The 26,279-nt window shown below is 43.5% G+C and overlaps 1 protein-coding gene across 1 annotated transcript in view; it reads right to left on the bottom strand.

Annotated features, from left to right (window-relative positions):
• LOC144817694 (long-chain-fatty-acid--CoA ligase ACSBG2-like) overlaps positions 1–26,279 on the bottom strand; it is a 366,066-nt gene that overhangs the window by 283,409 nt on the left and 56,378 nt on the right. The window contains exons 2-5 of the mRNA XM_078674443.1: positions 22,062–22,250; positions 6,196–6,479; positions 2,092–2,180; positions 196–316 (exon numbers count right to left, since the gene is read on the bottom strand). Coding sequence (XP_078530569.1) covers positions 196–316; positions 2,092–2,180; positions 6,196–6,479; positions 22,062–22,206 — 639 coding nt within the window. The 5' untranslated portion in view covers positions 22,207–22,250. The remainder of the gene's footprint in view (positions 1–195; positions 317–2,091; positions 2,181–6,195; positions 6,480–22,061; positions 22,251–26,279) is intronic.

Genomic DNA, 26,279 nt, shown 5'->3' with positions numbered 1-26,279 from the left:
GCCATGCATGTGACCAAGCTCTAAAATAACCCTGCTCATTTACTGCACAGTGTTACATTATAGCCCACTCCAACATGTGGTCAAGTGATTGTGGGGCGACCATCCTAAAATCTGCAGAATGCGTTGATTGATGCTTTACATTTGATCTTTGTTAGATGTGTATGGTGCTTGAGAGAGAATGATTGACCATCTCACCTGCAGGATTTTTTCCAGTTGGTGGTGATTCTCCACCACGAGGATGTTGGCTTCACAGTTACTGGCCACGTACCGACAGGCGTCTGCAGAGCTGGTGGTGTATATTCCAGCAGAAATACCACTGCAAACACAGGATGAGTAGAGTGTGATTATGTGGAGGAAAGAAATGTGATCTTTTGGTAATGTTTGTAGGCTTTCCAATTTCTTGTTGTCTTTTGGTTTTAGAGACAATATACCCCAACTATCTTCAGATAACCCTTTAGATATCTCCAAAACATTTAACCAGGACCATTTATAATATTTACTGAACATGAAAAATTGAATTGCGTGAGAACATGAAATACACGTTTACAGGTTTACCTGGCAGCGATCCGCCATGGAGCTCTCATTATCTGGTAGACTCCCTTGACTGAATTTCTGAGGACTCTCTCACTGAACCATTAACTCTCCCCCTTCTTCAGGCCACACAGGGTGCAGAAGTCTGTGTGTGGTGTTATGGAACTTATGTGGGAGTAGCCAATGAAAATAAATTCTTGCCAGCCAACAGCCTGTCAGCCAGTCATCTTTTATTTTTATAAAGTTTAATTGTATTAGGATATTTTAGAATATGACACTCTGGTTAGTTGTGGATGGTGAAAGAATGTTTCTGAATATTAGAAAAGTTAAGATACCATTTCACAAATAAATGCATTGAAGTTACAATGAAAGAAAACTGGCAAGCTCTTCAGTATGAGAATATTATAAACACGTGCTCTACTTGGAAATCAAAATATGAACTGAGCTATGTTCATTGGCATGGAGAATGCTTATGAATCTTTATTTCCTTGGTGCAGATACCAATGCACCAACATTGCAAGCCTGAGATGCCTCCCACGTGGAGCGCAGCAATGACACCCCTGACACCGCACCAGCACTTTTAAGAGGGGAAACATTATTTACCCCGCACTTTTAACTCCGCAATAACTTTTGCAATGCAGGGCTTCACATCCCAAACTGTTACAACGCATTCCCCAAGCTAATGCCCCTCCTCGAGTTAGAATAGTAATTGCGCTGGAATGAGGCATGCTTTGTAACAAATTGCGTTGTAAAGCCCTGTGTTGTAAAATATTTTGCTTAGTAAAAACTGTGGGGTAAATACATGCGGGCTAACATCACATAACCCTCTTAAGAGACATCTCACCCCCTGATCCCGACTTATCAAGGGCCTGAAGCAATTCAATCCCAATATAGAAGGAACTTCACTTCCCTGTCTTGGCCCACACCATCTTTAAGAACACATACATCTCCTACAAAGTCACAAGAAAAAACATCTCTGTGCACCGGGCTGACATGGGAATCACTGTAGGTGAACAGCGTCAAGTTAGGAACCAGGACATCACTAGAATTGAGACAAAGATATGCAATAATGCAGGCCTTCCCCATCAATGCACCAAAATCTGGAGAAATATCACCACCGAGATCATCTTCCCCAAAGCTGCTACAAATTAGAAAGACATGGAAGATACATCTGAAGAACACTCCCACCCTACACAGTAGCAATCCCCATGTTACACACCTCATTGTGAACAATCTTGTATTGTAAACCTAGACTCGCTCCCGCTCTTCAGCACTCTGTTGTCCAATCTATGTCTGTTCTGTGTGAGTACCACCACAGTCATAGATGCATGCATACGTAGAGTACACCATAGACCTTTTCTACTAAATTAATTAAAATGCATTGAAGTCCACTTCACACACACATGCACAACCATGAATGTGGTCTCTACACACAGTGTGGACCAGCAGCATGACTCACACCAATTGACCAACCCTTAGTGACATTCTTTGGTGTTAAGTCCACTGTTTACTAAGAGTAAAGCCGGAGTAAATAAAAGGAAAGGTAGAACACTCACTTACCCGGCCATGATTGCTCCCAGGTTGGCAATGAACCACTCTGGTGAGTTATTTCCCAGGATGCCGACTCCGTGGAAGCGCTCCAGGCCAAGCTGTCAGGGTCAGATGCAGAAGGGTATGATCAGTACCAGCCTCTCTGCCATGGTCCATTTGTACAGTAACTTACACTCAAAGCACTCTGATGATGTTACTGATTCAGGCTGAAGAGTTCTCCATCTTTTTACACAAAGTTAAGGTGGTGGACATCAACAACACCTTATGCAAACAATTCAGGGAATTTCAGTCAGAAATTAGTGACGCGTGAAAATGCTGGAAGTGTATGAAATTAAATAGTTTTAAGTTTTCTGCACCACTTAATATATCTCCCGGACCCTGATTCACGCATGAGCTTAATCTGATCCAGAGTGGCTTCTGCTTTCCTGTCTTGCAGAGGACCACAGATCATTGTAGATGCCAGATGAGAGATTTATGAGAGCTTTGCGTCATGCTTGCACCATGCAATGTGGCACATGCGTGACATAAACCCCTAAATGAGATTTTTGAACCACGCAAAGTCACTTTGTATGGCTTAAAAAATCTGGAGTAAGGCAACGCAGAGCAAATCGCTGCGCTGGCTTACTCTGCCCAAGGGAGGCACTCCACGGGCATTGTGGTGGGTCTTCCCATGCAGCGCACATGGTTTTTGATGTGTTCTCAGATTTACTAGGAATTGTAAAGCTAGGAATGCATCAAAATCTTACGCCGCCAGATGAAAGGCATAAGATGCAGCACACATAGAAAGAGGAAGAAAACACCTTCCAGTGTTGTTTTTGTGCAGGAAAGTGCAATTCCTGCACAAACACAATCCTGCCTACAACACATGCATCCTTGCACCATTGTGCAAGGGTGCCTGCATTAGTACTAGGCTGTTAAAACGACATCAGCGCAAGGGGAAAGGACAGAAATGCACCGTATTGGATAAATGCAGCGTATTCCTGGCTTTCCCTGTGATGCAGGGCAGCGCAGCAATGCGACTTCTTGTAAATATGGCCTTTAGTTTGTAGGTGTTGCCAATGAAGTCCTGTAATTGGGATACAGGACAATATATGTTATGCTTTTAAATGAAATGACTCTGTCTTGATAGGGCTCAAGGAATATCCCGACTCGTTTAGTGTTTGATTGTTTTACCTGCACAACGAGTGGGTATGGCAGTGTGAACCCTGGAGCTGAAGTCAAGGACATCCTCCGAATAGCCCAATGTTCATATCCTATGATGATGTCTCCTTCAAGAACCAACTCTAGAGCACATCCAGATGTGGATGTCTCTTCACCCCCTGAAGCAGATTTCCAAGCACTCAATATCCTGGTCTGCAGGCAATACATTACTGAATGTGCAACATCTCCAGGCTTCATGTTGGACAAAAATCTACAGTGGGAAAAAACCCCAGTACTGAATCAAACTTATTTGAGGACTGAAGACCTTCATTACAGAGTTGTACAATTATGGGCCATGCGTAGACTCGTCTACAGGAACTCTTTACTCACAGTATACCCGGATTTCACCTGGTTCCCTTTAAGATACATGTTGTAGCGATATTGCTTTCATGAGTGGGTCACTATAGTCACATTTCTCAGTTCCACTGTACTCTTAAATCACTGTCTATTGAAGCAAGGAGCGTATTTTAAAATGCAGGTATTTCTGCTCACTGAATAGCTCCAAATCATTTCTTCTGGAGCTGCCTCAATTTAATGAAAAAACATCTCCTAGTCATTTGCTAATTAAAAATGCTGATACACGCCTACAAGGCCCTCCACGGCCAAGGACCAGCATGGATCAAGCACCGCCTGAGCTGCCACCACCCCTCCAGACACCTGCGCTCCGCCTCCTTCGCCCACGCTCACAGCGACAGCAGAGGATGCTCCTTTGCCTACCTTGCCACCAAGTCCTGGAACAACCTCCCCCTTCACCTACGAACAACATTCTATCTCACAGAAATTCAGAAAGGGACTCAAGACCTGGCTCTTGGACTAATATCAGGAGGATCCTAGAGCCTGGACACCCTCCCGGGTGATTAGCCGTGCTCTACAAATCCAGAATGATTGATTGACCGGAAATAGCCGGACATTAAGAACTGGATTTCCCCTGAGACAGACTTATACCACTCTACTGGGATAATAAAAAAGGGACTGAAACACACAGTGCTCCAAAGACAACCTCTGAGTGGACAGTGCAAATAGTCTAGTCCAAATAGAATCAACCAGACTTCATCCACATGGTTACATTGTGATTTTATGCTGGGCTACTTTCTACTGCCAATGTGAAAATACATCACAAAATGTTTGCAATTATCAGTTACGATGGTAGCACTGAATGTAATCTCATTAAACCTGAAAACTACCGCCCTATCTCCTTACTTCCGTGGGCCACGAAAGTCACGGAGGCCCATGTGAATGCCACTCTCGCAGACCATCTATCTAGGGCTAACATTCTTGACCCTACTCAGAACGGGTTCCGTGCGGGTCACAGCACGGAGATGGCCCTTCTTTCTATGGTCGAACATCTGCGTTCTGTGCTTGATGCGGGTCGGACGGCGGCACTATTGCTATTAGATCTCAGTGCCGCCTTCGACACGGTCTCGCACAGGATTTTGCTTCAGCGACTTGAGGAAGTGGGTGTCTCTGGCCCCGCCCTATGCTGGTTTCGATCTTTTCTTACTGATAGGTCATTCCAGGTGGCGATCCCGCCCGGTAAGTCGACATCTTACCCGCTAGATCTGGGGGTCCCACAGGGGTCATCGCTGAGTCCTACCCTTTTTAATCTTTATGTGAGACCGCTGGCTGCGGTCGTCAAGCAGTGGGGCCTGACGATGGTCTCTTACGCAGATGACACGCAGCTGGCGGTCACACTGAGTGGGGACTCAGATATGGAAGCTCCCAGATTCTGCGACGGCTTACGGGCAGTGGCTAACTGGATGAATTCCAACTGCCTCCAGTTAAATACCAAGAAGACTGAGATTATGGTGGTCGGTAAACAGGTGGCATTGTGGGGTGACAAGTGGTGGCCTTCTGAACTGGGTGCGACTCCTTCTCCAACATCAGAGATAAAAAATGTGGGGGTTTAGCTTGATCCATCCCTCAGTTTCATCTGTCATACCAAGAAGGTGGCGGCTTCTTGCTATGGCATTATTAGAGGACTTAGACCTATCCTCAAATTCTTCGATGCACCCACGAGACAACTGGTGGTTCAAGCATCAGTGTTGTCTCGGCTGGACTATGCCAGCTCACTACTGGCTGGGATTAATCAATCAGAACTCTCCCGGTTGCAGCGAGTCCAAAATGCTGCGGCCCGAGTGGTGACAGGTTTGCCTAGGCGGTGCTCGATGTCTAAATCTTTGCGCTCCCTCCATTGGCTCCCTGTGCATCAGAGGATTAAATTCAAGGTTCTCTGCCTTGCGTTTAAAATTCTCAAGGGCAGATTCCCCCAAATCTTGGAGAATTTGTTGACACCTTATGTTCCTCTGCGTACCCTTAGATATCTGGGTCAGAATTTAGCAGTGGTTCCGCGTTTTAGACTGAGTAGAGCCGGTGGCCGCTCTTTTCGAGTCTTGGCGGCAAACTGGTGGAACTCCCTTCCCTTGCAAATCCGGGCCATTGATGAGCTTCTTCAGTTCAGACGGGCCATCAAGACCTTTTTATTTGTTTAGCCTTTATGCTGTGTCTTATCTCCCTTCTGATTTTCTTTAGTGCTGTGTTGTGTTTGCCGTGTCAAAGCGCCAGGACGCCCCTTTGCTGGGGCAGCTGTGCGCGGTATAAGTAAAAATAACATAACAAAAAAAAAAATAATAACATTTGCATAGTTGTTTTCCTCTTATAAAGTTGTCTGACCCTCCTAGCGCAGGTGCATGCTACATGAATCTGTAAGTAAATGAATAAAATAAACAGTTCATACAAACATATTGAAATGTGTAGCTAATTACATTTGAAATATTTGTCAGCATCAAACAGTTATCCTTCATAAACTGCCCTATTATGCTTAGTAACCGTTTAGCCACCAGAAACCTCCTCCTGCCTCATTAAACTCAGACAACATGTGGACGTTTCCTCTCTGAGAAAGTTGCTAGGACTCACCCTCAAGAAGCTCTTGGCTGCTGCCCGGCATGCCTTGTAGAACTGGAGATATGTGGTAGTTTTCCACTGTCCGTCTCTCTTCACTGCCATCGCTGGGTGGTTTCCAAAGCGCTGGACCGCGTCCCATAATAACTGGTGTGTGGTGACCGGTGGCTCAGAGGCTGGTCCTGTCTCTTCCATGCGCAGCTTCACTGCTCTGTCCCTGGTAGTTGTCCAGAAACGGTCTGCTGGGGCCAGCAATATGTGGTCATTGGGCTTCCCAAAGACACATTGAGGCTTCTGTGCTGTTGGAATAATATGGAATATTTTAATTTGGAGAGTAATTTAGGGACATGCCTCTGCTAATCATGTAATGGCAATGATTGTTTTATTCCATCCAGTAGGTACTTTTCCAAAACTTCAAGCACAAATTACAATTGACACTCTGTGATAGCGATAGCGTGGGGCAAATCTTGCTGGGTCTGCCTGTTGTTACCGCCTGCTTTGAGCTCCGCGGCACCTACTAGATCTGGTGCCGAGCTTTGTGGGCATTCCTTGCTGGTCTCCCCTGCTGCCGCTGCCTGCCCTGACCGTGCGGCCGCCGAAGGGGAAGACTACAACTCCCAGGTGTCACTGCGGCCGGACGCCGCCTACGCCCACATTGCGCCCGTGGCGCTTAAAAGAACGGCAGAGCTCCCGTGTCGCGGGACTCGCGTGGGCGACGCCGGGAGAAGCCCCGGATAAGGGCGGGACCGTCTTAGGCCGGAAAAGGCCGGGCAGGGCCACCCCCCTAACGTCCGCAATAAACTGGTTTTGGCAATTTGAAAGGTACTGACTTGGTTTATGTGTGTAAACTTTGTACCCTGCACTTTATTTCCCCTCGAGTTTTGGATAGATTATTGGCCCCACTGTAAAATGGCACGGAGACGGGCAAACAAATCTCTGTTGGACAAGACGTGTAACACCATAGACACATTCTTAGTAAAAGCCATTAATGCTTTATCAGAAGAGATCAACCGCAGGGAGAGACGTTTGTCCTTAGGGTCCAGCACTGTGCTCGGTGATAAGAACAGTGAGGAACTAATCTTGCCCAACGAAGAAAGAGTAATTATTTCTGAGACACCCCTTATGATAAGAGATGGTTCTGGTTATGCTGAGGGTTTGAAGGACATTGTAGATGAGCTCTCCCGTATTTCTAATACACCCACATTATCTGTACTTACCACTTCCCTCAATGTTTCTCCCACCCCTCCACCTAAAATCATTGGGCAGAAAAAGAAAACAACCGGACAGGGTAATTCTAAGGCTAAGAAAGATAAGCGATATCCTACACGGGGGAGCATAGCAAATACATATAAAAACCCAGCCTCAGAAACTACGCTGAATACAACATCCATGGAAGCTATTTTTGATAAATAAATTGTATTACTTAGGCCACTTCATGACAGAATAGACAACATAGCCAAGGAAGTCCATAAACTAAATGGATCCCTTGAGAAAATTTATGCAAAGATTGAGAAGAGCAATCTGAGGGCAGATACTAGTAGGGAGGATTTTACCCTGGCTATTGATATTGATAGTGGTAGCAATATCACAAATCCTAATGCAATTAATCACCACAAGGAGAGGATATCTATAGGGGACTCAAATCATAGCGAGGCGTCAAAGGAAAATTCGAAGCAGAGTAGAGTTAAATATGCTACTGTTCCTAATTCCGGAAAGGACCAAAGGGAGAATCTAACTGCAGGGGCCAGCAATGCCCCGACAATAGACATTAATAGAGCAGGTAATACAGTTTTTATACCCGCCAAAACAAATAAAGCACCTCTATCTATTGATTTACCCCTCAAATGCGGGGCCTATGTGGCAGTTTTAGTGAATGTGCCTAAGTTAGGGAGGGATCAGTGGGAAAATCATGCGGCACGCAACAACAAAACACTACACTGGCTGTCCAATAACTGTGGTTTTCCATTGTCGGGGGCTAACCAGATATTGTTAACGCAACGGGTGGGATGGATTGGTCCTCTTAAGAAAAAGTTTGAGGGAGACTGTATCATTATCAACTTTAAGTCCTCGGGCTGGGCGAGGAATACCTTAGCGAATGCTCCACCACCGCCCCCCCGGGAGTATAATACAACTCCCTTGCCAGTAGCATACTGCTATAGGCACCTAATGTTGAGTGGGAATCAGGGCAGCCCAACCCATAACACTAATTCCATTAATCAGGCACCATTATTAACGAAACCACCACCCTGCATAGATGTCCCTTTATACAAAAGATATCGGGCATTGACCTCTTTGGAAGAGAATGACTGACTCCTGTTAGTCGACGGAACAGTGCAAAAATTCAACTTAATAGGGAATGAGGATGCCATAATTTTAGGAGCAGCACTAGATGTTGGGATGTCTTTTTTTCTACCCATTGTACAAGAAGCCGATAACAAGTCCTATTGTAATATGGCTGCAAATATAGATAGTAAACTGCAGGATACAATTTTAGAGGGGCAGTAAGAAACCCGGATAATAGCAAATGCTGTAATGCTAGAGCCTTTAACTAAGCAAAGCCTAAACAATCTGCACCCAATGAGCAAGCCTGTCATAGTTGGGGGTCTTACCAGAGGTATTCAGAATCACTGACCAGGTTGCCAGGAGTGTTGCTGCTGGAGGCGGAGCCCCTGCGGGTGTACCGCGCCGGTCTCCCTCCGCCGCTGTCCCTGTTGCAGCCGCTGAGAGGGGGGGACCGAGAGGGTTGACGAACTACCCTTCCCAGCTGCCCCGTGACGTGACCAGGAAGAGAAGGCGGGACCTGCGAGCGCGCTACTGGCGCATAAAACAGACGCGCCCCACCGGCAGAGCGGGGGTCTTACCAGAGGTATTCAGAATCACTGACCAGGTTGCCAGGAGTGTTGCTGCTGGAGGCAGAGCCCCTGCGGGTGTACCGCGCCGGTCTCCCTCCGCCGCTGTCCCTGTTGCAGCCGCTGAGAGGGGGGGACCGAGAGGGTTGACGAACTACCCTTCCCAGCTGCCCCGTGACGTGACCAGGAAGAGAAGGCGGGACCTGCGAGCGCGCTACTGGCGCATAAAACAGACGCGCCCCACCCGGGCAAAGGGCGGGCCCTCTACGGCCCTCCAAGGCCAGATAAGGCTGGGCTGGGCAACATTATTAATATCTGTCAGCCCGCATCGCCCCACCGCATATAAGGTACAGTTGGGCACACTAGGGGGTATAGGACTTTCTTGCCCTATTTTTACAATCCAACACCTGACTCACATAATAAAGAGGACGCCACGATTAAAATATGAAGAAGGGATCCAAAATAAGTAAAATGCCTACCTTAAGATCAAACACCAGACAGAAAGGCGACAACCCACAATCACAGCCTCTTCCCACTTTAACAGCGATAGATAAAATGCTGCAACAGACAATTGGGGTAGTGGCAACAGCTATTGAGAATACAGAAAGGCGACTCTCGTTAGCACCCACAGTAGCTATCCATGACACAGAGGAGGGCCAGGTGATATCATTATTAGATAACCCAGACGCTAGTTTCTCTTTAACCTCCTCGTATGTAGAGCTTCCCTGCGCACAGCCTATTTTAAATACTTCAAATAACACGGCTGGAGTCACAGATCTTATAAATTTAGAGCAGTCCCCTCGGGCAACCACACAAACTAGTAACCCAGGCAAGCCCGCCCAACAGTGTAGGAAAAAGAGTGCATGCAAGACTATTAATAAAAAGGGGGGCAAAGAGAACTCAAAGGCCAACCATAATCTGATAACCCCGATGGCTAACACCCTATCTGGCATACCCTGTTGGGTGGCCAATATGGTGTCAGACCTAAAAGCAGAACTAGAGGAGACCATCAGGGTACAGCTTAAGCCCTTAATGGCCAAATTGGACAGATTAACATCTGTCATTAATAACAGAGTGATAGGACCATCTAGACAGGCGCCCCAAGTATCAACTACAGCCTCAAATAACCCAAATAATAACTCTGGATCTGGGGCTGAAGTGCATACAAATAAGGGCAAGACAATCTCTCCCTCTAATACTGGTAGTTTAACAAATAATCCACAAGACAACATGCCGGCGAAAACCAATACACATCCACCGACTAACACAAAGAGTGTAGAATTACAGGAAAATAAAAACCATGGGAAAAGTCCTAAGTCATTAGCCAAGGCCGGTGAAAGCAAAGTCACAACAAGAAATTCCACCCAACCTAAAACTAACGCCCTCACAGGCACCCCTAGAGAAAAACCTGGAGTGCGGTTTCACTCCATTAATTTACCACCAGAAGCACTACCATATGTAGTGGTGCTAACAGGAGTACCCCCCCTAAAAGAAGGTAAAAGAGAACATGAAGGGGAGCTAAGGAACAAATGTGCTCAATGGCTTAGGACCAATAAACCATTGCATTTACACATGTCGGGGGAAATATTATCTGTAAGAAGGGGGCAATGGATAGGAAATGGACCAAAAACGGTGGCAGGGGACGTAATCACAATTAATTTCAGGGACACCTCGGTAGTTACCCACATATGTAATTCCCCTTCGATGGGACTACAGACAAATATACACCCTCTACCGTTATCATATTTCTATCCCTTACTTCCAAAATATGGACTGCCATACATAAATAGACCACGTGTAAACATGGCCCCACAACCCATGCAGTTCCATAGAGAAGGAAATTGGCAGACCCCCTGGCAGGCACCCCCTTTCTATGAGCCAATAGCCGCAATACACGCACACTGGAATAGGTTCTGCACTTTGGACAATGTTGATTGACTTCAACAAAACAGGGAATGCAACCCAAGTCTGATGGAGGAGAGCGCCATGAAAAGAAGGCGAAAATTAGGCCATTCGCCTTTTACCACCTTAGCAGAGCAAAGAAGGGCTCCTAGTGTATTTACTAATGAATCTCTAGTAGTGCACACTAATGTCAATTCAAAGTCTGGGCAGAATACTGTGTCCTGGGAAGGTTCTTTACCAAATACAATGGGCTCACCAGTGGCATCGGAAGAGGCACCAGTCAATTACCTCATGGCTGCTGGTGAACAAAAAACGGAGGCCGAGCAAGGCATTAGAATTTTATCATGGAACATTGCAGGGATAGCAGCCAAACATAATGTGAAGGAGTGGAGAGAGTTTGTAACCAATTTCCATATTATCTGTCTTCAGGAGACTTGGTCTGTCGACCCCAATCAATTTCCATTAGAGGGGTTTAAAAGTTTTGGGGTCCCTGCAGTAAAAACACCATCTGGCAGAGCTATGGGTGGACTAATCATATACGTGGACCTTCGCATCCAGGGACAGTGGTCAAACCTAAAGTGCGACTTTATAAATATGCAAGCAATTGGCTTCTCGCATAAAGGTCTTAAAATTACCCTGATAAACTGGTACAACTCGGTGGGTACACGGGCTAGAAATAAAACCTTAAAAGAACTGGATAATTATTTTAAAAACCTATCCTCAGTAAACCATACCAAGGGTTTACCATACACCATCTTAGCAGGGGATTTCAACTGTCACCTGTGCGAAAAATTAAGACCCATAAATAAAGATTGGTCTCGGTGTACGGAGGGAAAGGGGCCCCATTTTGCCCATACCATCGAAGGAAAGGAGATGGAGAATTTCATCAAGAGGCATAATTTATTGCCCATAATGGACCTCATAAAGATAGACAATAAGAAGGAACCCAATCCAACGTACAAAGGAAGAGGTTGCCACTCCTATATAGACTTTATAATGGTGTCCCCAACACTCAAAAAATGGATCACAAACTTTGATATCATTTTAAGCCCCTTCAGTGATCATAACCCACTGAAGTTGGACTTTACACGCATGAATCTCAGAGTGGGAGCGGGTGTACCTGAGGCCTTAGAACAGGTAACATCACAAGGGAGAAGGCTGAAATGGGCCAAGATAAATGGGGATAAATTTTATCTTGACCTAGTGACGAGGGGTGAAAAACAATTGCAAATATGCCTGGATGAAACCATGGGCGGTCTTACTGTGGTTAGGGCATTTGAGGAAATTGCCAAACTTGTAGATAGTTTGTTGAAATCAACACCAAGAACAGGACCCAAACAGCCCTTGACCCCACGTTGGTTTGACCACGATTGTACTAAGGCATTGAAATACCTAAAAAAAAGCCTCACTGATCAACCGAAAGACAAAGTTAAGATTGCAGGAAAGAGAGCCACGTATAAAAAAGCTCTGAAAACACGTAAAAAATCCCTGCAAAACCAAGCATGGGAGGACTTAAGGGAAGCAGCTGAGCGGAGGGATATGTCGGCCTTCTGGAAAATCATAAATGACCCATGTTTTAAAGACCCAAGAGGACCGGACATAGTACACACCATTCTTCCTGAGCATTGGCGAAATCATTATTGTGGTCTTTACAATCACACGGGGGCCATACCACAAGAAAATGGGTCTAAACCACCAACATCTGTAGGCTTAATGCTTTCGCTAAAAGAAACAGAATCACCTATTCAAGGGCTGTCAAAAAACAAAGCGCCTGGTCCCGACGGTATCCCTCCCGATCTCTACTTGAGTAATATTGATTTATGGGCACCCATTCTCACCAGGGTCTTGAACGAGGCAGTAGTGGCAGGGCTGCCTCGCTCTTGGTCCTCTGCAACCATTGTTCCGATCTACAAGAAGGGTAGCCGGGACGACCCCCAATGTTATCGTCCAATTTCTCTGATAGACGTTACGGCCAAAGTTTTAGGACGTGTAATCTTAAATCGCCTACAAGCCTGGGCAGAGGAACACCATATTTTAACTGATGTACAGTATGGATTCAGAGAAGGGAGATCCACAACAGATCAATGTTTAAACCTATATCTCCTCACAGCTAAATATACCATCGCAGCTAAGGGGACAATCCATATGGGTTTCATGGATCTCTCAGCGGCCTTTGATCGTGATAATAGACAAAAATTATGGGCCTTGATGATCTCCTTGGGGGTGGATCAAGAACTAGTAGACATTCTGAAGGCACTACACTGGGAGACCACGGCCACAGTTCGCTATAACAACGAAGGGATGAAGACAGAACCATTTCCCTGCACAAGCGGAGTGCGGCAGGGCTGCATTTTAGCACCTTTTCTGTTTTCTTTGTATATAAATAACCTGGACAAAGAACTTATGAAATTGGGCGTGGATTGCCCTAAGATCGGCCAGCGTTCGGTACCCGTCCTCCTTTATGCGGACGACGCGGCGCTGCTAGCCCGTACCTCACTGGGACTACAAAAGCTAATTGATGGGTTTGTAAATTTCATGAACTCTTTGGACCTTTCAGCAAACCTGGAAAAGTCTTTTGTTATGACTACAGGCCGGAACCAAAAAAATACTTTCTCGTATAGCATAGGCAAACACAAGTTGGGAATAGTCAAGTCATTCTCCTACCTTGGCGTTCTCTTTGACGAGAAATTAGAATTTAAGAATCTGGTGGAAAAACATGCATCTAAATTGGTGGCCTCAACGGGTGCTATAATGGCATTCGGAAGGAGGTTAGGCAGGTGGTCCCCGGAACAGATACTAAACTTATATAAAGCTGTATCCTGTGCTAAGGTGGTATATGGAGCGGAAGTGTGGGGCTGCAAAACCAACCATGTACAGCAGATACAGGCTGAGGAAAACAAATTCTTCAAAAGGCTTCTTAAGGTTCCACAGAGCACCCCCGCACATATAACTCATTTGGAGTTGGGCGAGCCCTATATCGTGGATAAAATTAAGATTCGACCTATTATGGCCTGGATCAGGATATGGACAAACCCAGAGGCTTGCTTTAGCAGACAGATAATTATGGATTGTTTGAGTCGGGATAAATGGGAGCAAATCACATGGCTCAAATATGTAAGGGATACCTTGGACTGTATTGACTGCAAAGATTTGTTTACTGACCCAGAGTCGATGACCGCACAGAATAAAGCACTGGTCAAAAACTCATTCAGTGCATGGTCATCAGCAAAGAGGGCCCTCATTGAAAACGCAAAACCCTCGGTGGTGGCATATGGGTCAGTAGTCTCTACAAATCTTAAAATGGAACCATACCTAGCGGTAATGTATAATGCGCAGGAAAGATTTTATATGACTAGGTTCCGTTTGAATTTACTTCACCATATCTTGGCAGTTCCTGCAGGTTTTACATCTACTGTAGAGGCGAAGGGTTCCTGCGGCTGCGACACTAGGTCTCCGCAGGATACCCTTCACTTTGTTTTATTATGCCCTTTTTATTCAGAGCCAAGAAAGAAGTTTTTAGTTAGGATCCTGAAAAATCAAAAACTGAAGCATGCCAAAGCAGCCCTCCTTTTTTTGCAAAAAGCATCAGACCCACACACTTTGTTATGTGTCATAAGCTTCATCAAAGTTTCGTTAAGACTAAGGAACACCAGGGAAATAACTGCATACTCTGAGCCGAACTCAGTTTAAGACCCCCATTGACTGACTGAATGAATGATGTACCTTTTTTTTTTTAACTGAAAATTTTCTAAAAATTCTTTTAAACTGCTTTTTTACTGTTTTCTTTTTTTTCTCTTCTCTTTTAAAAAAAATTGTATGTATGTATTTTTATGCTCTTTAATGGTATCTTTGTAAGTACCAAATAAAGATAAATTGAATTGAATTGAATTGGTGTAAACGAAGGATATACAATTATGACATGGAATATAGCAGGTCTTAATAGGAAATTAGATACGCCGTTCTGGAAAGATCTCCTCACTTCAAACTATGATATAATCTGTTTGCAAGAGACCTGGCATAGAGACCCAATTTTTGTGGAGGGATGAATGGATTAATGCTACTGACTCCATGTCAGGAAGGGCCAAGGGTGGTCTTCTGATTCTCGTTTCTAATAAACTCATGGAATGTAAAATTAAAAGTTGCATAACAATAGATCACCACTGCCAGCTAATGAGGCTCCATTTTATAAGGGTAAAGATTTGCTTCTAGTTAATTATTAGAACAACATTTTTAATAGTAATATGGGGAGCGTAGTTCATAATTTGGAAAAAGAAATAGAGAGGGCATTGACAGAGCCAAATAAACAAGCTATTATCCTCTGGGTCGGCGATTTTAATATCCAAGCGTGCCCGCTGGCCTAAACTAACACTTGTTGATTCATGAAAGGTTATAATGTAGAGGATAACACTGGCCAGATGCATTTTCCACATGGTGAATATGGTACAGCAATAAATTCTTTAATAGCAAAGTTCGATCTTGAACTTTTGAGTTGCACCATGACTAGGGACAATATCAAATGCCCAACTTTTACCAGCAGCAATGCCGCTACTACTATTGACCATGTTTTCATTTCGTGCAATAGTGAATATGCTAATTTATGGATCACAGAACAGGTTGTCAGCGATCATAATAGTATTTCGTTATCACTACTGTGTTGAGGGAATAGACAACCAAATAATACTAAGAGTATTACTAACATAATCCCTATAAGAGCAAATGGTATGAGGATTAAATGGGCGGGTGTTGACCCTCAAAAAATACTAAAGGAAGTGATAGTCAAATGCAGACGGGAAATAGATCACTGCCTTAGCGAAGAGATACATTCAACACACCTGATTCCTATCTTCCTTAAAATTAATAAGATTATAGAAGTACTTTTTACTAAGAACCATAGTGGGGGAAAAAAAGTACATGCAGGTTGGTTCGATAGGAACTGCACACGGGCTCTACATAGTTTGAAGAAAGCATTACGAACTAAGCCACGCAACATAGTACACATACAAGAATTACATTTTAATTACAAACGGATTATTAAAGCTCGTAAAAGAGAATTGCAATGTGAGGCATGGGATAAACTCAGTTTAGCAGCAGCTACTAACAATAGCAAATTGTTCTGGGAGACAATAAACTGTCCATTTTTAAAGGATGACTGCCAACCAGAACTAACCTCGCATGTAAATTGCAACGATTGGATCGAATATTTTACAAACATTTTTAACCCAGATAGGATTGACATCAACTTTCTTCCCGAGTCTACTTGGCCCGTTTTAACCCTATCGATAAATATTGAAGAAGTATATGAAGGGCTAGCAGATAGCAAAGGAGGTAAAGATCCTGGGCCTGATGGCACAAGAGTGAAATGGTTTTATGGGCCCCGATTTTAACTAGGATTTTTAATGTTGCTGTAGAAGGCCACTTCTCGCCATCATGGGGTCACTCATTAATCATTCCCCTTTATAAAAAAGGTTCCAAATCTGAAGCCTGTAACTACCGGCCAATATCGTTGCTTGACTCATCCAATAAGGTAATGAGTAGGATTTTGTTGAAAAGGCTCGAATCTTGGGCCTTAGATAACAAAATCCTCTCACAAGCCCAATAGGGGTTCAGGAAGGGTTTAGGCACATTGGAACAGTCCATCAACCTTGATCTTCTTATCAGCAAGTATATATTAGCGAAAGGGGGTAATTTGTTTGTATGCTTCGCTGACTTAAGTAGCGCTTTTGATCTTGTGGACTACTCCATACTATGACGTGTACTACTGGATACTGGTGCCCAAAAAGAAATTGTATGCTTCTTGGCAAGAATTTATGAACGATTATCCAGTAGAGTGCGCTATGGCACCGCAGGCGATTGTACCCACCCCCCTTTCGTCAAAAAGGAATATGGCTGGCACACAACACTTTATAGCGTAATTTGCACATAATGTACAATATTAGCACATGCCACCTTCTATAAAACCTGTATGCCACGAAGGTATTTCAGTGTGCAATTTTAAGTAATACTTAAAATACCTGGGTGACTATTGATGGTTACGTATACTGTGAGCATTAGCCACTTTATTACAAAGTTTGCACATATTGCGTCAAATTCTGTAGTATAGTTTGCGTATATATATATATATATATATATGATATTCTGTGAAATTTGCACAGTTCTGGATATTTTTTGCGAGTTTGCACATAAGTATGAAGCCATATCGTACAAACAGTTGCCCATGCAAAGTTTTATACTCTGAGAACGTTGCTGAGGCTGTTATAAAGTCAAAGTCAAAGAGGCTTTATTTCGATAAATGTTATCATAAAAGCTGCACAGTAAAAACACACCAATTCATTTGATTAAAATTTGATTAGAATACAACGAGTTAATTACATTTAACTTTAAAAAACTAGGTTTTCCGTTGAAAAAGAAGACATATTAAAAAGTTTTAATTAAAAAAGAATTAAACATTTGCTTTAAGCCTTTTGCCTCTAATACACCAGGCCCACGATAAAATTTTTGAGAGGGTACAGACATACAGTGGTCGTGAGTCTGACATTAAAATACGTAATGCCTCAACATGATGCCTGGTCCCCAGCAAGGGGCACAATTGCTTAAGCCATTTTCTTCTTGGTCGGGCATACTCCTGACACTCAAACATAAAGTGTGCCACTGACTCCTGTTTAAGTGGGCACGAGGGGCAAAACACTGTGGTCTGAGCTGGCAATTTCCACCGTGATGTAAAGGTGTGCAGAGGAAAAGATCCAGTTCTAAATTTAAAGTAAAGGGACCTATCAAGTGGTTTCTCAATAATGTCTAAGTAGAGTTCCCGAATTGGTAGGTCCTTAAATCTCAGGAAGTCCTTCGTCAATCTGCCCAATGTACGATTTGTACTCCTGTTAGTCAAAATCCAGTTACAGTACAAGCTCTTGAGTGTTGCCTTTGGTGGGGATGCCTTGTTTATCCAGGCTTCGCTTAAGCCCAAATCACACAAGAGGGATTTCATGTCTCTTAGCCATTTGATTCTGTGCCATCCTGGTAGTGACATAATCTCAGAGAGACCTTTCGCATAGTTGTCGAGCTCCAGAAAGCTACATAGGAGTAGGGGCCGGAACTTTGCTAGGTCTTCAATGGGTCGACAACCTAAATCGAGCATTAGTGGGGTCATGGGAATGCCTTGGGGAAGTGACATAATTGCCCTGCAGAACTTCCTCTCGGATCTTGACAGTTCGTTTATGTTGCAGGAACCCCATAGCTCTGCCCCATACAGAGCGGAGCTAACTCCCTTTGCTATATAGATGTCGATGACAGGGGCTATAGGTCTTATAACACAAGAGCGTTGCTCCTTCAAAAGGGCCCCCGTTATCCTCTTATAGGCTAGCAACATTTTATCTAGATGGAGGGCCCACTGCATATTGTGCGACAAACGGATGCCTAGGTAATCAAATACTTCTACCCTCCCCAAAGGTACCCCATTCAGCGTGGGGGGGCGTGCAGGTTTTTTGGGGGGATTCATCACAAGATACTTCGTTTTATCGGTATTGATTACGAGGCCCCGTTCTACACAAAAGGTCTGGAAGTTGTTAAGGAGTTTTTGGAGGCCCGTTGGGGATTTGGACAGGAGGAGCGTGTCGTCGGCAAATAGAAGGGTGGGGACACGCTCCCCCGCCAGGGATGGTTCATCTGAAGGATCTTTCAGCAGGTGCTCAACCACTCCGTTGATATACAGGGAGAAAAGGGTGGGAGCTAGAACACATCCCTGGCGAACCCCTCTATCCACCGGAATGCTACTGTTTTTTTCTCCCCCTGCGCCCCATCTTATCTGGGCAAAGCTGTTTTCATGGAGTCTTACAAGTAGCGATAAGATGTAATGCGGTATCCCCATATCAGTAAGAACTCTCCAGAGGGTCTCTCTAGGTACTAGGTCAAAGGCAGTCTTTAAATCTATGAACCCGAGATAAAGACTGCCTTTGCCTATGACCACCACCTTCCAGTACACTAGCATCAATCTAAAGGCTTGTTCAATTGTGCCAGTGCCCACTCTAAACCCAGCCTAATAGTCAGAAAGTATATTGTTATCGTCGATCCCTTCCAATATTCTGACTAACAGTACCTTTCCGGCTACCTTTTGGCTTATGTCCAGCAAACTTATAGGTCTGTAGTTGGACGGGGCGTCCCTGGCACCTTTTTTGAAAATAGGGACGACCTCCGCCCCCTTCCAGGATGTGGGAATCGGCGCACCCCTGCAGATGGCGATAAGCAAGCAATGGATGAATTTCCCCCATAACGGGATGTCTGAGCGCAGTAGATCCCCAGGGATACCATCAGGACCAGGCGCCTTTTGAGGCATAATGGTACTGATGGCATACTCTACTTCTTTTATTGAGAGGTCTGGGTCTGGGTCTATTTGATCTACATCCCAGACCTTTTTAGTCACAATTGGAGCCAGTTCCCATCCCTGTTCTTCATTTGGAGTATCTGAGATGTTATGACCGGATTGACGGGTATATAGTTTAGAGAAGTGGTTGACCCACTCTTGGCTAGTGATGTTGCATGTTATGAGGTCACTATCTGGTCTGTTTCTGGTTCTGATTGTATCCCAGAAGAGCCTTGGATCTTTCTTAGCACTTGCCTCTTTTAAAGTGCACCAGAACTCTACTTCCCACTCATTTTTTGCTCTAGCCAATACTCGCTTATACTCTTTCCTTGCCTCTTGTATCTGGGGTTGTAATTTGCCTTTAACAGCCTCGATCAGGAGGGATTTGGCACGTCTGCATGCAGATGTATACCAGTCATGTTTGCCCCTGGGGCTCTGGGATACCATATTCCTCCCCAAAACTCCCCTTTTTCAGGAATATGTCCCCTATGGACCTAAGTGTGTCCTCACAGATAGATGTCAACTTGACTGTTGCCAAGGCTGGGTTGATGGTATCCAGTTCCCTTTGTGAGGTTAAGAGTAGTTTATTAATTGTTTTAAGTTTGGCTTCGTCAACAGAGATTTCATTCCACTTTAAGCGTCTCCCACAAGAAGAGACGGAAATTTTATGGGCATGTTTAGGGGATTTTTCAGCTGGGTTATTAGGCCAGGGGTTCGTTAAAGATAGGGAAAGCGAATTGTGATCGCTTTCTACCGTGGGTAAAACTGCCATATCCTGCACTAAATCCCATAGCGTAAAGTCCAGGAGAATATAATCGATCCTCGATGTATGATTGGGTCTGTTATATGTGGCAGCACCCAGAGGATCTGATGGTGTACGACCGTTTGCGGCTCTTAGGCCAAACTCCAATGTCAGCGCATTTAACTGAATTGCACTATGAGACCATCTTTTAATCGGGGAAATAGTTAGGGCTGGAATGCCCCTTCTGATGTCATCCTCACCCAAGTCCAAGATATCATCTAAGGAGAGTGGCTCATAGGTGCAATTAAAGTCACCCGCAACTAGGATTTGGGCACCCCCAGCAATTTCTCTTAGTTCTACTTCTAGGGTGGTTACAATCGGGGACATAGACCCATGTTTAGTGCCTCTAACATATATATTAAACAGATCTAATGTTAGTCCCCTGCGAGGACCTTTTAAGGAGAGTCCTAGGATATCTGCACTATTGATCTGCTTGAGTTTTATGCTACAATTAAGGGAGATGCTTACCCAAGTGAGCAGTCCCCCCGAAGGGCGTCCCTTACCTTTTGTGTGTTTTTCCGCAGGGACAAAATATGTGACATAGCCAACGCGATGGAGGGGTACTGGGCTCCAGGTCTCCTGGAACAAACATATCTTATGGTCCTCCACCAAAGAGTTCCACTCTGGTGACCCCAGTTTCCGATGGATACCTGCAAGGTTCCAACTAAGAATCATTAGAGGATCCTTGCAATCATAACCATTGCTTCTTTGAGGGCCCAGGACTTTGCTTGGAGGTATAGCCGCTAATAAGGGTATAACCTGGGCATTACTAGGCGCTGGTGTATGGATAGGGTGGGGGCATATGATTGGAGTTTCCATTAAAGTGTTCCCTACCTCATCTAGTCTCAGATCTGGTAGCAGGGTATTGGATTCCTCAGGATTGAGTCAATCCACCTCCTCCAATGCGCAGAACCTATTCCAGTGCGCATGCTGGGATAGAAAAGAATCAAAGTCAAGGGTACCTTGCCAAGGGGAATGCCACTGTAAGAGTCTTTGCTGGGGAACTTTCTGGTATGCCCTGCTCATAGGAATTCTAAAGTATAATGTATTTTTATGTTTACTTATATGGTTGTTATTACAAACCGAATAAAGCTTTTGAACTGAACTAAATTGACACTTGCAATGACCAATAGTATAGACATTTTGACTTTGATAGCTATGGAAGCTAGCAATACTTACAGAGCCACTGAGCTTCTAAAGAGTGATGATTAAAGAAACGGGCCAGCGGATAGGCGCATAGTTCTCATGCGTTTCTCTAAGCCAGGATATCTAGAAAAGTCTTAATTCGAATGTTAGGCCCTGATCATGGGTGGCTTGGTTTTAGATTTTTTTAATTTATTGGGTGCGATAATGAAAAATGTCTTAGTGAAGTGACAAAGTTTCAATTCTATTAAGGAAACGGAGGTGAAGATTATGCTTTGCTTAACATAAATACCAGACAACGTAGTCTGTCAAGTCCCAACATTAAATCAGGTAACAGGACTCTCCCTATAATCCTTTGTCTCTCTTCTCTCAATCATCTTTCATTGCACGAGTCATGCCCTTGACCTTTGTCTACAAAAGAAAGACACACAATTGATGGATGGAATGCAAAACAAATCAAAACATTCACCCCAGTCAAGAGATCTGGGTTAAATCCATCTTTCTTTTGCTCACCATGCCACCCAAGTTTAGACCTGGCCATATGCAAATCAGTGTTGACCCTGTGCCTCATGGGAACAGTCCAGCCCAAACTGCCAAGCCAGGTCTTCCCTGGACCAGAAACAAGCATCCTCGGACCGGTTTCGGGGTGTCACCCCCCTTCAGCCAGGATAGCTTGATTCCATTGTCACAGTGAGCCTAGGACCCACGTCTGGGCATACCTGGCGCACTTAGGGCGAGAAAGCAAAAGGCACACAATTGATAGAAAGCAGAACAAATCAAAACATTCACCCCCAGTCAAGAAATGTGTTAAATCCATCATTCATTTACTCACCATGCCACCCCAGTTTAGACCTGGCCATATGCAAATCATTCTTGACCCTGTGCCTCATGGTAACAGTCCAGCCTGAACTGCCAAGCCAGGTCCTCCCTGGACCGGAAACAAGCATCCTAGGACCGGTTTTGGTTGCACAAGTCATGCCCTTGACCTTTGTCTATTCATCTTGCTTTTCAGTATCCGTGCCTGGAATAAAAGAGATTAAACCACCACAAGAATATAGACACCAAGAAGTCAGCAAGCAACCAAAGTATTCACAAACAGATCTGGTGACATCATCAAAGAACCACAATCCAGAGCCACTATCCAGAAGAAAAGGCAAAACTCATTACTTGTCACACGGAGGGTCTCCAAGATCAGATATCAGTGGGTGGGATAATTCTTTTCTCTGTGTCCTTAATATAATTGAATCTTTCTGTTTTGATATCTAGGAAACTTTTCATTCTAGGTCAGGACCAGAGGCTTGGCTCATGTTAGTTTAAAGCTTACTTACCACCAGATGAACCATATTCAAAATTAGTTTAAAGTAGAAACTTTTAGAATCTGAAAACCAATCAGCTGCGTTCATATTATCCTCGTAGAGTGAGCACCAAAGATCATGAGATCAATTCCAGCCTCCTGCATGACCCATCGCTCCCACTGTGCTATAGTGGGAGATGTAACAGCTTTATGAGGTTTCCTGGGAGCAAAGTGGTCCCTTGGAGGCCTAAACTCCGCTGACATTGCCTCGTAGGCTTTCAAACATTGCAACACACACAGCTTAGGAGAAACAAAGAAATCTGGGTACTCTACAACCCTAGTCTTACATTTAATATGCTTATTAATCGTAAAAGAGACTCCAATGGGAGAACATCTGTCCTATGTATCTAAGGCTCGAACATCAGAAACCCATCTGAATGACATCAAACAGAAAAGCATTGCCAGCTTCACTGATATCGCCTTGTGTGAGACAAATCTATTAGGTTACCGGGGCAAAGAGAGGTTAAGCACACTATCAACATCCTAAGTGGCAAAAATCTTGGTTCCGGTGGGAGAGATAACAATATTCCCCAAAGTAATCGACACAGAAATGGATGCTCCCCCACCAGAGAGGGCCTCCATAGGGACATACTCTGCTGATATTGCAGAATGGATAGTATCGATAGAACAAGAGGCCAAGCCCTACTGGGCCAGAGTAGTAAAACAATTCAGGATTTGAAATTCCTGTGCAGCCACAGGATCACAACTCCACTGCTCACACCAATGACACCATCTCACCCAAGCTGACCTTTATGGCTTGACTGTGCTGTCAGATCAGGCCTTGGAGAAGATGTCTTCAGCTTGAGACAAAAGGCCTGGGATCAACCATTTAATCCTGTAACTCCAGCACCGTTTGATTCTGAGTCTGATCTAGACTGATTAGAAGATTTGGAAATAGGGGGAGTTAGATTGGAAAATCCCACGAAAGCTCCAGAAAACTGGATACATGACTTGTGACTTCCAAAGTGGGGCAATCAGGACCAATTCTGCATGTTGCTGTCTGATCTGAGCTGAAACTCTGGTGATCGCAAAGGGATAGAGACATTTTGTTGCATGATTAATAACAATTTACAATTAGAACAGTCATTAAAAACACACCAATTAAAATTTAACAACAAATAAATCTAAAATTCCTAATAATCTCAAAATAATTTTCTAAAAAGGTCCCGGAAAATAATTTATAAGCATTACATCAGTCCATCATTTTCACAAGGCTTAATATGGATAGTAACAATTATTATTTCATTACTTGTGTGCAAATTCATTTATATAGTACGAAATGTATCGCTAATTATTTTAAACTTTCAGATTTACTGGGCTCAACTCACAAGCATCCTGTTATTTTTTTGTAAGTATCAAAAATGTTGTTAAATTGGCGTTCATTTTAACATCTGTTGGTCTAAAACAAACTACAATAGCATGTCTACATGTAATAATAATAATAATAATAATAATCCACATTTGTAAAGCGCACAATCACCCGTAAGAGTCTCTAGGCGCTGGGGGCAGTCGGAAAGATTAAGCGAGCGATTGCCCAGAGTCACATGGTGCTGGGCTAACCTGCCGCCGGAGCCGGGGATCGAACCTTGATCCCCAGATTCCAGCGTCAGTCGCCCTGGCCGCGGCGCCACACCTCTCCCTTACGAATGCCTCTGTCAATGAAGCAGTTTTTCAGACATCGTTTTTTTCCCACAATCATTACTGCAAATATACAGACCAAATGAATAATACTTTCAACCCATAGCTTGCATCGTCTGCAGGGAGTCAGCATAAATGGTCTCAGCCAAGGCGTTGCATGTTTTAAGCCTGGTAAGTTGCAGAATCTTGCTTTCATAAATATGTTTGTGGTTTGTACTGACCATTGTATTTCTAATTACGGTTGTACCTTAAGACTTGTATATTCCTGCACCAGCATCCATGCATGAGATCGCTTAATAAACAGTTATTTGTCTTTCAGTCTTTCAAAAGGGATAGATGTTTTACTGATTTATAAATAATTTTCTTAAAACTTTGTGCAGTTAAGGACATTTGACAGTTCTTCGAGAGCCTTTTGCAGATATTTATAGAAAAAAACATTTTCATTCTGTTGCATCACTTGCCACAGTAGAACGCACATTGGATTATTAATATTCGTTTTGATTTGTTTCCAAGTCTTAACATACTGACCCATTCTTGCATGTTGTTGATTGCAGAAGCCAAATTCCAGCCTGATCTGGGCAGGCGATACATTGGGTGGAAGTCGAAACAAGTGTTTAAAAGTTTTGTGATAGCATTATTTAGTAATGTAGAATCCATACCACGAAGAATTTCACTTCCATAAGTAAGGCTACGGAGCAATTTCGCTTTTATTACTTTTAATAATGGGATATAAGTTGGACCTCCTAAGGAGCTGTAAAGTAAGCGAAAGGCCCCTTGTAAACTTTTGGCTCTTTTCTTCATCTGTGTTTTATTGTATGAAAAAGGTCCAGTCTCATCAAACAGTATCCCAAGATATTTATAGCATTGAACTTTTTCTAGCTCCTGCTTTTTGAGGTACCATTTATAATAACTGCACTTCAGTTTCTTGGTGCTGACTTCCATTACTTTTGTTTTTTGTTTCTTTTATTGTAATTTTATTCTCAATTGAATACATCAATGTTTTGATTATTAATCACTGCAGCCCTATCCTTCTTTGACTTAGCAGGACAACGTCATCTGCATATAACAAATTCAATATTTGTTTCTCTGCCAGCTTTGGTGAGTCTTCAAAGTCATTGTTCATTGCAGGCGTAAAATCAGATAAAAAAAATTAAATAGATACAGAGCTAAAACAAACCCTTGCTTTAAGCCTTGAGTTGTATTAATATTCCTAGAAAGTCGGACTCTTGTCCAGGTCTCAGTATATAACACTTGAATTGCATTCAAAAGGCAGGGACTAATACCATAATGATCCAATTTCCTCCATAAAATTTGCCTATCCACACAGTCAAAGGCAGCTTTAAAATCGACAAAATAGAAATATAGTGATTGTTTTTTTATTTTATATTTTTCCATTAGTATTCCCAGTGTTAAAATATTCGGTGCCATCCCTTGACCTTGTACAAAACCTGATTGGTTTGGCGGAAATAAATGCTTGTCATTTGCTCAGTCAATTAACTCTTTAAGGAGAATTGATGCAAAAAGTTTGGCTTCAATATCTTGGAGTGTGATTAGTCTATAGTTGGCTCGGAGAGACCAATGCCCACTTTTATAAATAGGATAAATTATAGATCCCTTCCAACACTCTGGGACTGATCTTTATTGCAGAGCGTGATTAAATACTGGTGTTAAATAGGTCGACCAATATAATGCTTTCTCCTTATAAAACTCCGCAGGAATCCCATTTGGGCCGGGGGATCCATTGGATCTCTGTATCTTTATAAGTTTGTATACATGATTTTCCGTTATCATTATTGTAAAAGTATTCTTTTCTTCTCCTACTCCATTTATACTCTAATTAGTGGAGTTCATAACCATGTCTGGAATAGGATTCAAGTGCATATCTAAAAACGTAAACCATTCCCATTGAGTTACAGTTGAAGAAGTAGATTTCCTACTAGCTCTATTCAATTTGTTAACTAAAACCCAGAAGTCTCTTGTTATTACTCCTTTTACAAGTATATAAAGCTGTAGCCCATAACAATTGTTTTACTTGCATTTTATCCTTCCAGATCAATT

The sequence above is a fragment of the Lissotriton helveticus genome, chromosome 2_1 (genome assembly GCF_964261635.1).
Source record: "Lissotriton helveticus chromosome 2_1, aLisHel1.1, whole genome shotgun sequence".
NCBI classification, from domain to species: Eukaryota; Metazoa; Chordata; class Amphibia; order Caudata; family Salamandridae; genus Lissotriton; species Lissotriton helveticus.
This window is presented reverse-complemented; position numbering and strand designations above follow the sequence as displayed.